This window comes from Lepidothrix coronata, unplaced genomic scaffold (genome assembly GCF_001604755.1).
Source record: "Lepidothrix coronata isolate B3197 unplaced genomic scaffold, Lepidothrix_coronata-1.0 Scaffold97, whole genome shotgun sequence".
Taxonomy (NCBI): Eukaryota; Metazoa; Chordata; class Aves; order Passeriformes; family Pipridae; genus Lepidothrix; species Lepidothrix coronata.
Genome location: NW_016690277.1, coordinates 1,483,405 through 1,495,258, shown reverse-complemented (window position 1 = coordinate 1,495,258; position 11,854 = coordinate 1,483,405). Strand labels below are relative to the sequence as shown.

The window sequence follows — 11,854 nt, the reverse complement described above, 5'->3', positions numbered from 1 at the left end:
GCCTCGCCCGCCGCGGAGGCAGCGCCGGGCTGAGACCCCGCTCCTGCCGGGGACCGGCCGCGGCTGAGCCGGGAGCGGCTCCCGGGGAGTGGAACGAGCCGCGGCCACGCGGGGCGGGCACGGCCCCGCTTCCCCCGCAGCGGCTCCGCGCCCGGAGCTGCCCCGCCGGGGCCGCGGACGGGTAGGAACTGCTCCCCGCCCGCCCGCCGAGCCCGGGAGCCGCCACACTGCAGAGGCCGCCGGCGGCGGGTATAAATAACACTGCGCTGAATGGCGTCTACGCCTCCTTTACTACGCGCCGCGCCCCAGCCCGGCCGGGCGCCGCCGCCGCCGTGACGGACGGGCCGCGGCACCAATGGGGGCGCGCTGGCGGCGGCCCCGCGGCCGCGCTGAATGAGGGCAGGGCGGAGGGCGGGGCGGCGGCGCTGGCCGGGAGCCCGGCGGCGGCTCCGGGGATGGTCCACGCACTGGCGCCGTCACGTGTTGTTCTCCTTGGAGTGAGCCTGAGCCGCGGCGGCGGGCGGAGGGGGCTGGACTGGCGAGCGCGGCCCCCGCCGCCTGTTTTGGTGCGGGGCGCCGGAAAACTCCGAGGAGAAGCCGGCGGAGAAGGAGCTGCCGCGGCGGTGCCCGCTCGCCCGCCGGGCTGGGGCACGGGAGGGGGCCGCGCCGCCGGCCGCTGAGGCGCTGCCGCCTGGAATGAAGAGGAGGAGGAAGAGAGGATGTTCCTTCGGCACTCGGGCTGCCTCCCCTCCCGCCGCTGCCGGGCTGCGCCGCGTGTGGAAATGGCACTTTCTCTGCCTAACGAGATGGGACTGAATGGGGTCGCCAGCCTCCTCCGCACGCACGAGCGGGAGCAGCAGCCTCGGCGCTGATATTTGGGGAAGGGAGGTTGTGTTGTGGGCGCCTTTTTTTTTTTTTTAATTTTTATTTGTTTGTTTTCTCTTTTTTGGGGGAGGGCGAGAGGGGGGAAAGCAGCGTGTATTTTTTGGGTGCAAACCCCGGACTTTGCAAAACAATCTCCGCCCCCGAGAGGATATTTAATCTGCAACAGAGATCGCTGCTCGCGGAGGCAAACTTGAGCCGGGGAAGGGGAGCAGGGAGCGGAGGAAGGGGACCCCCGCCCCGCTCCCGGCCCCGCCGGAGCCCGACCCCTGCAAAGGAAGATGCGTCTCTCCCGGCAGCTGCTCTTGGGACAAGACTTTCGTCTGGACTGATCGAGACTGGACTTTTTAAGGACGAGCTTACCCATCTAAGGGCGATTTGGGCATAAACAGCAACACAAACTCTGATTTGGTGCTGGAAGCTGCCTCGGCCACTGAACAGCTGCTCTCACCCTGCTTCTGTCCCTCCCCCGTCCTGTTCTCAAAAGAGGATCCTGAGCTATTTTGCCGTTTTTTTTTTTTTAATTGTTGTTGCATGAATTTTATTTTAGGTGGTTGCCTTTTACGGCTGGCTTGGCTGTTTTGGGGTCTTGCAGACTGCGAGCTGCAGTAGCAGCTCCACCGCCTCTCGTCATGGCTAGCCCCACGGATAATAACGAGGGCTTCTTCTCGGATGTCAGAAAGGTGGGTTACTTGCGCAAACCCAAGAGCATGCATAAACGATTTTTCGTGCTGAGGGCAGCCAGTGAGTCTGGACCCGCCCGGCTGGAGTATTACGAGAATGAGAAGAAATGGAGACACAAGTCAGGGGCCCCCAAGCGCTCTATCCCACTAGAAAGCTGCTTCAACATCAACAAACGGGCTGACTCCAAGAACAAGCACCTGGTGGCCCTCTACACCAAGGACGAGCACTTTGCCATTGCAGCTGACAGCGAGCCTGAACAGGAGAGCTGGTACCAAGCGCTGCTGCAGTTGCACAACAGGGCCAAGGGCCACCACCACCTCCATCACCATCACCACCACCACCACAGCGATGTCACCTTTGGAGGCAGCAGCATGGGACTCGGGGAAGCAGGTGAGGACAGCTATGGTGAGGTAGCCCCTGGCCCAGCTTTTAAGGAAGTTTGGCAAGTAATTCTGAAGCCTAAGGGCCTAGGCCAGACAAAGAACCTGATTGGCATCTACCGCCTGTGCCTGACTAACAAGACCATCAGCTTTGTGAAGCTGAATTCAGATGCGGCTGCTGTGGTGCTGCAGCTGCTCAATATCCGCCGCTGTGGTCACTCTGAGAACTTCTTCTTCATTGAGGTGGGACGCTCAGCTGTCACTGGGCCCGGTGAGTTCTGGATGCAAGTGGATGACTCAGTGGTGGCTCAGAACATGCATGAAACTATCCTGGAGGCCATGCGAGCCATGAGTGAGGAATTCCGGCCCCGCAGCAAGAGCCAGTCCTCCTCAAACTGTTCCAACCCCATCTCTGTGCCCCTTCGCAGCAGGCACCATGTCAACAACCCTCCACCTAGCCAAGTGGGCCTCAGTCGGCGGTCCAGAACCGAGAGTGTCACGGCCACTTCTCCTGCTGGTGGTGGAGGTACAGGTGGCAAACCCAGCTCTTTCCGGGTTCGAGCATCAAGTGATGGGGAAGGCACAATGTCAAGACCTGCCTCTGTGGATGGTAGCCCAGTTAGTCCCAGTGCTAACCGGACTCATTCGCATAGACACCGTGGCAACTCCAGGCTCCATCCTCCACTCAACCACAGCCGGTCCATCCCAATGCCTTCCTCGCGCTGCTCTCCTTCAGCCACCAGTCCAGTCAGCCTGTCATCCAGCAGCACGAGTGGCCACGGCTCCACCTCAGACTGCCTGTTTCCACGAAGGTCCAGTGCTTCGGTTTCCGGCTCCCCTAGTGATGGTGGATTTATTTCTTCTGATGAGTACGGTTCCAGCCCATGTGACTTTCGCAGCTCTTTCCGCAGTGTGACCCCTGATTCATTGGGACACACCCCACCAGCCCGGGGTGATGAAGACCTCAACTACATCTGTATGGGGGGGAAGGCCACCTCCTCTTGCTGCAGCTTGGCAGCCCCCAATGGCCACTTCATCCCACGCACCTGCCACCCACAGCAGCAGCCCCGCTATCCTAGTACACCCTGCTGTCCTCGAGGTGGTAGTGAGGAGGTTGCCGACTTAGAGAAGGCATTCAGAAAGCGGACTCACTCTGCAGGCACTTCACCCACCATCTCCCACCAGAAGACACCCTCACAGTCTTCAGTGGCCTCCATTGAGGAGTACACGGAGATGCTGCCTTCTTACCCCTGTGGCAGCAGCCGGCTGCCCTCCTACCGCCATTCAGCCTTTGTGCCCACTCACTCTTACCCAGAGGAGTGCCTGGAGATGCACCACCTGGACAGTGGCCATCATCGGACCAACTCCGCCCCGCACACGGATGATGGCTACATGCCCATGTCACCTGGTGTAGCCCCTGTGCCCAGTGGTGGGGCGCCCCTAAAGGGTGGTGACTATATGCCCATGAGTCCTAAGAGCGTGTCAGCTCCACAGCAGATCATCAACCCTGGCAGGGGGGGCCGCCACCCTCCAGCCACAGTGGACTCCAACGGCTACATGATGATGTCCCCCAGCGGCAGCTACTCCCCCGACAACAGCTCTGCAGGCTATGGCAAGATCTGGACAAACGGTGCCGGCCACCACCCAAAACTCTCGGTGGAGAGCAACGAAGGGAAGCTCCCCTGCGGCGGCAGCGACTACATCAACATGTCCCCAGCCAGCGGCTCCACCACCAGCACCCCGCCTGACTGTTACTTCGGGGGTGCGGGGCAGCCGGGGGTGGAGGAGGTGGCCACGGCAGCGCACCACAAACCCATCTACTCCTACTTCTCGCTGCCGCGCTCCTTCAAGCACGTGCACCGGCGGGGCGGCGGCAGGCTGGCCGAGGAGGGCAGCCCCCAGCCCCGCATCGCGCTCGGCTCCAGCCGCCTCCTCTACGCCGCCGAGGATTCGTCCTCGTCCACCAGCAGCGACAGCCTGGGCGGCGGCGGCGGCCCCGAGGGCGGCCCCCCTCCGCAAGCGCAGCCCCCGCGCAAGGTGGACACGGCCGTGCAGACCAAGGGCCGCCTGGCGCGGCCCACGCGGCTGTCGCTGGGCGGCCCCAAGGCCAGCACCCTGCCCCGGGCCCGCGAGCAGCCCCCGCTGCTGCTGCCCCCGGAGCCCAAGAGCCCCGGCGAGTATGTCAACATCGAGTTCATCGCCGGCGAGAAGCCGCCCTTTCCCTCGGGCGCCCTGGGCATGGCCCTGCCGCCGCCGGGCAGCGAGGCGGCCGAGGAGTACATGAACATGGAGCCGGGCCCGCCGCGGGTCCCCTGCCCGCCCGGCTTCCCCGCCGCGCGGGCGGCCCGGCCCGGCCGGGACTACGTGGCGATGCAGCGCGGGGGCGCCGCGGCCGCCGGGGGCTCCTGCTCGGACTGCGCCGACAGCCCGTCCCCCGGCTCGCCCGCCCGCCCGCTCAGCTACGCCGAGGTGCGGGGGGGCCGCGCCGCCCCCGAGAAGCCCCCGCCGGCGGCCGCCACCGCGGCGTCCCCGGAGCTGCCGCGGCCGCCGGCCGAGCTGTCGGCGGCGCCGCCGCGCTCCTCCTCCCTGCTGGGGGGCCTGGGCACGGGCAGCGCCTTCACCCGCGTCAGCCTCAGCCCCGGCCGCAACCAGAGCGCCAAGGTGATCCGCGCCGACCCGCAGGGCGGCCGGCGGCGGCACAGCTCCGAGACCTTCTCGTCCACGCCGAGCGCCGCCCGCGGGGCGCCGGGCGGGCTCGGGGCGCCCTTCCCGTGCGGCGGTGCGGGAGGCGCCGAGGAGGTGAAGAGGCACAGCTCGGCCTCCTTCGAGAACGTGTGGCTGCGGCCCGGCGCGGGGGAGGCGGCCGCCCGCAGGGAGCCGGGAGGCGCGCCCGCCCTGGAGAACGGGCTCAACTACATCGACTTGGACTTGGTGAGGGACTGCGGCCACCGTCGCCACCACCACCCGCACGCCCCCGCCGAGGCGAAGCAGCCGCTGCCGCCGAAGCCCCCGGGGCAGCCGCGCGGGAGCGGCCACTGCGGCGAGGACCTGAGCGCGTACGCCAGCATCAGCTTCCAGAAGCGGGAGGAGATGTAGGAGCCGGGCGCCCGCCGGGGAAGGTGAGCCGGGACGAACCGTGGCTCCATTCAGGGAGTTGAACAGCCCCAGGGAGGCTGCGGGGGTGCCACGCGTTGGGTTGGTTTCCTTGTGCCTTTTGGCCTCAGTGCAGCGTGTTTTAGTGTCAAAAGCAACCAGAAGCCCGGCATCTCTGCGGGTGTCCAGCTGCTGGCCCGCACCTGCGTGGGCCTGGCCGTGCTTCGAAAGCACGCTTGGATGCTCCTGTTCAGCTGGGGATACAATGCTGTGCGTACGGTATTGCCATGTTTCTTTACTTTTCAGAATTAGGTGTGCTTCAAAAGTGTGTGGGTGTGAAAGCAAGTTACCTTTGGCTTTGGTCTGGAAACGGGAAACTCCCGTTGTAATCCTAGTTTGGCCAGTAATCACACTCGTGGCCAAGGGTAAAGCAGTGAACCGTGCCAGCACGTGTTCTCTCGTGTGCAGAACACGGCTAACAGCATCCACCTCGAGGGGCTGTGACCAGTGTTAATTCAGTTTTGTTGGAAGGTGCTTTGAATTTGAAAACAGCCTTCAAAGTCTTTAGAGCATTGTATCTGTCACTTGTGTTTCAGTTGATACTAAGTGTGGCTGTCCCACACCCACCACAGTGTTACAAACAGCGTAAGAAATGGGCCTTAAGAACTGTCCTTGGCATTGACTGATGGGTTCTGTTTCTTCCTGAAGCTTTTAATTTTTAATTCGGGAAAAACTGCCAGGCTGTTGCACGTTGATTACAGATGTGTAAGATGAGTAGGAGCGTTGTTGCAAGCAGTGTGATGTTTCTGTTGGGTGGGAGCTTCATGCAGCACATCACAAATGTATCTTGTTTCGAGCTCAGAAAGTGCACCTGTGTGAGCCCTTTTGTGAAAGGTGAAGAGTGTTTTCACCTTCAGCAGCAGACCAGCATTAGCAGATAGTTATCTAGTTAATCTTGTCACTCGATTTTAGTGAGCGATTTAGGTTTACTACATAGTTGAGCAGCAGCAATCAGGGTAGCTTAAGTAGTTACTATGAATATGTGCAATGACACTGGGAGATGAATCTCTTACCACTGTTTACATCGTAAGTTTAATAACCTTACTATTTGTATTGCTTGTTCACTCTGCTCTAGGGAACACTGAGGGCTGGTGTTGGTACCACACCTGTGATCATATGCTCACCATTTTTAAACGTTATCCAACCTTATAACCTGAACAAGAGCAAAACAGTCTCTTCATATTTGCTACTTAGCGCTTGCTGCTGTTGCCCTTTAGAGCATGCAATATTAGGTGTTAGTCTTAGGTGACCTGGGATTACCAGGTCGGTTTCAAAGTTCAAGGTAAGGTTTAAGATCAGTGCAAATATTGATGGTCTGGTTGAAATGGCAACTGGTAGGAAATGATTATTTTTGTGGCTACCTGACAGGAGTGTGCTGACTGTCACCATACAGGGTTTGTGACCAAATGTACACAAACTTACACAGCCACACCGTCTCTCTATTCTGGGATGTGCTTGCAAGAACCCATCTAGACTGTTTTTGAGCTGCCTCTTGTTACCCTGGGAATCCATATCTGCTTAGGAGAGCGTTGGTGTTATGAACTCTTCAGGAGAGAATTTGCCAGAGGATGCAGCAAGTTGTGCAGCAAGTCACTTTGCTGGGAGCATCGCTGTTCCCCACTGCCTGTGCTGTGCTGAGATTGAGGGGCAAGTCTGTGTGCAGGGATATGAGAAGGCAGGTCTGGGAGGGAGCAGTGTCATAACTGTTTGCTTACACAGGTTTTTTTTCCAATTGCACTGCTTTCCTTTTGCTATAGACAACTTATTTAATTGAACTACACGTCATCTTTAACATAAAAGCTGTGGCAGTGCTCTCCATGGTGGTGGTAGGTAGGTGCCTACTGTGATTATGCTGTTCAGTGAAAGATTAGGATGTGGAAAACCTAATATAAGAACTGGCTGAAAAATACCATGCAGATGTTTTTCAGGGCAGCATTGTAAAAAGTAGTGTGTAATAGAGTAATTGCTGTTTGAAGTTGGTTCTTATTTCCCAAAATTAGGATTGGACTGAGCAAGCACAGCAGCTTCTGGGAGGCAGGGGAAGAATCAGGTTGTAATTATATGGGGAGTTTGTAGCCATGGCTGTTCCCTTTCCCTTCCCACTATAAAGCTGTGTTAGTTGCTTGTTACTTGCTCAGACATTAACCCTTTAGACTCTTATTTCCCAGATTTCTTGCCATGAACTGAAACTTTCCTTGCAACATTCAGCCCGACTAGCCCATCTGTTGAGCACGTTAAGGAAAGAAACCCAATGATGTTTTGTCTGTGTTAAACAAACAGCTATTTTTACAGCTGTTTTTTGACTTGTCCTTGTACTTTTTTGCTTTGGAGGTGAAACTTAAGTTTTGCCAGGGGAGTCGGCCCATGTAGGTTATACCTTATGCCATTCTTGAGAAAATCTGCCTGGAGGTGAGCGATTTACAGGACTGCAAGCAGTCTGTTTGCACATGCCTGAAAAAGTTGTTGAGCACCTTCAGCCAAACCATTCCCCTGAAGACTCCAGGTGCAGTAGGGGTGCTCCAGTTCCCCAGAGCTTTGCCTGCTCTTCCCAGCAAGCAGCCGGGCTGTCCAGCCTGGGTCAGCTTCCCCTGTGCTCCTCCTGGCAGGTGAGGCTGTTTGGCTGAGGGGAGGAGGTTGTGGCTATTGCTTCTCCTGTTGGTGTCTGAGAAACGTGGAAGAGGAAGGAAAAGCTACTTGGTATGTTTGCAGGTACAGCTGAGAGGTGAAAACATCTGGAGCTGGGAAGGGAAGGTGAAGCTGCAGGGATGAGAACAAGGGATGAGGAAGCCTGCACTAAGTACCCTTTCTTTACTCTCCATCTCTTTCATGAGTTTTTCTTTATACACTTTTAATCTCAGAATTGACAAAGAGACTACACATGCGCTTTTTTGTTTTTCCTCTTCTCTTTAGAGCAGTTTTCCACCCTCTCTGTAGGGCAGCCTTCCACCCCACCCCAAAGGCCAAAGCTATCTGGATAACTCTTGTTTTATCCATTGTGGAATCTTCTGGTTTTGCAGTCTACAAGACAAGGACCTCAAATGTTGGCCATTTATCTAATGGGTAAAATGATTGTTGCTACTTTACTGCAAGCTAGCTAACTCCTTTCCTATTCCCTGCTCCCCTGTCCTTCCTCGCCAGCTGCCTCAAAGTTCTTCAGGCATTAGATTCTGAAGTATTTTTAACCTCTTTCAAGTGTAGTTATTCCTCCTAACATTAGGGATACTGCCTGAAATAATCACGTTGTTTCCCAAATTTAATTGAAAACCATTTCTCTTGCACCCACAGCATTCCCCTGCACTCTCCCATCCCATTGCCTTCCCTGTCATAAATTCTTGGCTGTTTCCAAACAGCTGGCCCTGCCCTGGCTCTCTTCTCTCATCCTGTTAAAAGTGCAGCAGTTTCAATGCAGTTCTGAATGCTCTCCTGCCCAAACATTTACCTCTCCTTCAGACAACTGGCTACTGTTATGTGTGTCTCGCCTAGCTGGTGACTCTTTGGTGCTTGGATACTCTGATGAGTGGACTTTTGTGCTGTAGCTGGAAGGCCACGTTGCTGCAGTCGCCAGGTCATGCTCGGAAACAGCAGCCTGTGACATGGAGAAAGTGAGGGGAGAGAGCAGTGTAGCCCTAAGGCGTTTTCCTCCTGCTTAGAGTTTTGCATGGATGTGGTGGGCTGACCCTGGCTGGACACCAGGTGCCCACCAAAGCCACTCTGTCACTCTGCTCCTCAGCTGGGCAGGGGAGAGAAAATACAACAAAAAGCTCACGAGTGTCATGACATAAGGGTAGGGAGAGATCACTTACCACTTACTGTCACGGGCAAAACAGACTGGACTTGGGGAAATTAGTTTTATTACCAATCAGATCAGAGTAGGATAATAGGAAATAAAAACTAAATCTTCAGACACCTACCCCCCACCCCTCCCTTCTTCCTGGGCATAACTTTACTCCCCATTTCTCTGCCTCCTCCCCCCAGCAGCACAGGGGTATGTGAATGGGGGTTTTGGTCAGTTCTTCACACTTCTCAGGGGGAGAACTCCTCACACTCTCTCCCTGTTCCAGTGTGGGGTCCCTCCCATGGGACACAGTCCTCCAAAAAACTTTTCCGATGTGAGTCCTTCCTGTGGGCTGCAGTTCTTCACAAACTGCTCCAGCGTGGGTCTCCCATGGGGTCACAAGTCTTGCCAGGAATCTGCTCCAGCATGGTCTCCTGCCTCCACAGGGTCTCAGGTCCTGCCAGGAGCCTGCTCCAATGTGCTTTTCCCACAGGGTTGCAGACTCCTTAGGGCATCCTCCTGTTCTGGTGTGGAGTCCTCCACAAGCTGCAGGTGGATATCTGCTCTGCCATGGACCTCCATAGGTCCTCCATGTGCCTGGAGCACCTCCCCCTGCTTCTGCACTGATCTTGGGGTCTGCAGTGTGGTTTGACATATCCAGGTGGTCTCACATATCCTCACTTCTCTCTCTCTCTGCAGTTGTGCAGTCCTTCTTTCCCTGTCCTAAATACGTTATCCCAGAGGTGCTGCCACTGTCAGTGATGGGCTTGGCCTTGTCCAGCAACAGGTCCCTCTTGGAGCTGTCTGGCATTGGCTCTGTCAGACATAGGGGAAGCTTCCAGCAGCTTCTCAGAGAAGCCACCCCTGTAGCCCCCACTACCAAAACCCTGGCACAGAAACACCATACTACAGGTGAGCAGATGTTGTGGATCTGCTGTGGATCCTGCTTTTGGGATTGCTGTGAGAAGGCTCCTCAGATGAGCAGGGGCTTTGAAGATGAACTGCTGATAGCTTGTGTTCTGAACATATAGTCAAAAGATATTCCAAAAAGGAAACTATGAGATGTTGGCTCTGGAGAAGCAGGAAAGGCTGTAGTAGGATAGTACCATGAATCCAGGTATGTGGCTTTGATCTCCAAAGCTTCAAAGCCTCATTTCCATTTTGTTGATGAGTTTGAGAACTCCTGAAAGTTGAGTGCTAATAACACCAAATAGAATATGTGTAGTGTAAGCAAGTGGTAACTTGGCTCACTTGCAGCTTTGATGGTGCCTGTTTTACCCAGTGCATGGGTGGTTTGGGCCGTTTTGGTGATGTAAGAAAATGGAATACAGTACAACGGGAATGCAGCACAATGGCATCTATGCAGTTGTTAAGCCTTTTGCCTGTATCCAGTTAAAGCAAAACACTACTAAGGGAAGAACTAAACATTTGTGTGGGTCTCATGAAAATACACATGATGGTAAACAGAAAATTACTCATGTAGTTCTTGTGTTATATACGTGGGTTTTATTTTTGTTAGGACACTGATTGCTTTTTATTTTATTTTTTCATTAGTTTTCAATAGTTGGGTTCTTTTCCTCAAATTAAAAAACTTAAGGTGGAACAACAGAAACACAGCAGATCATAGAATCCTAGAATATGCTGAGTTGGAAGGGACCCACAAGGGTGCCAAAACAAGACTTGTACAATTAAATTAAGTTTCTAGGGGAAGGTTGTTTCCAGAACTGAAGAACAGAAGTTTCTGTAATTTTGGGTCACCACCAAGGTAAATACCAGTATGTTATGAAAGTTTTCCATGCTTTATGAGTATTACTGTAGACAAAACAGTGCTTTTCTTACTGTATGCACACACCACTTTTCCCATAGCTAATTATTTGCCAAAATTGAGCCTGTGTCTCCACATACTTGTGTATTTGCAGTTCTTCTGTTTAACAAGACCACAAGCTTATAATTAATGGCTTTAGGTGTTTCTCTTTTGTCTTCCTGGCTTAGAAATTGAAACGGAATGATTTATAAACAAATTCAGATAATTATGAAGTACTATCTGGACTTCTTTAGCACACATTTAATTAATGTTTAAACTGGTTTCTGAATGTGGTTTAAATTTAAAAATGAAACAGGACATCACAGGGTGAGGATGATGCTCATTTTTAACTAGCAACTGTAGGGAGATCATATGTTTCCTTAGATAACTCTCATAAATACAGAATTACAACTCAAATAAAATGCAGCAAGCAGCTGTGAAGTGGGAATGTTATCTGACCAATGTCTTGAGTATGTTGTGTTTTTTTCAGGACCGCTTTATATTAGCTAAAATTTTTATATTCATTAGGACTGTAGAGTTTTCATGACTTCATAAATACGTGAGTACAAGTACTGAAAGTAAATGTACTTGAATGTTCTTTTGAGTAAGTTGCACTAAGTGCAACTATAGCTTGTTTGTGAAGAAAGTGGGGTGGCTTTTTCCAGTTTTTTGAAGCTCTGAAAGTGGATCTGTTCAGGATTGATTATTGTGTAAATAAAGTCATGTAAGCTGTAAAAAAAATAACTTTAGTCTCCAGCGATATGGAAAAGAAAGAGATATTATTTTCCAAAACTAGTTTTATTTTAGGTTTAACCTCTGTGCCAGGTCTCAATAGAAACTGATAACTGCATTTGATTGACAGAGTTACACAAACCAGTACTCTTAAGAGAAGAGAGGAAAAAGGAGGGAAGAGCTGTTCACGGGACCTGTGCTATGGCTGGAAGGGAGACTGGGGGTTGCTGACTTAAAACAGTGGGGAAGTTGAGGTTTGGGAGCAGCTGTGGAAACTGGGATGGGAAGGAGATGGAAATGAGAGAGAGAAATTAACTTGGGGAACACAGAGAAACTACAGTATGATGATGAGGATGGAGAGAATTGCAAAGTGCTTGGGGTCTGAAGGGAATTGGGATGGTGATACTTGAAAGTCTGAGAATGAGTATAGAGAAATGTGGACAG

General features: G+C 53.8%; 1 protein-coding gene across 1 annotated transcript in view; it reads left to right on the top strand.

Moving 5' to 3' along the window:
- The first annotated feature begins 502 nt into the window (after positions 1–502).
- Positions 503–11,854, top strand: part of IRS1 (insulin receptor substrate 1) — a 53,048-nt gene continuing 41,696 nt past the window's right edge. The window contains exon 1 of the mRNA XM_017822351.1: positions 503–5,065. Coding sequence (XP_017677840.1) covers positions 1,515–5,042 — 3,528 coding nt within the window. The 5' untranslated portion in view covers positions 503–1,514 and the 3' untranslated portion in view covers positions 5,043–5,065. The remainder of the gene's footprint in view (positions 5,066–11,854) is intronic.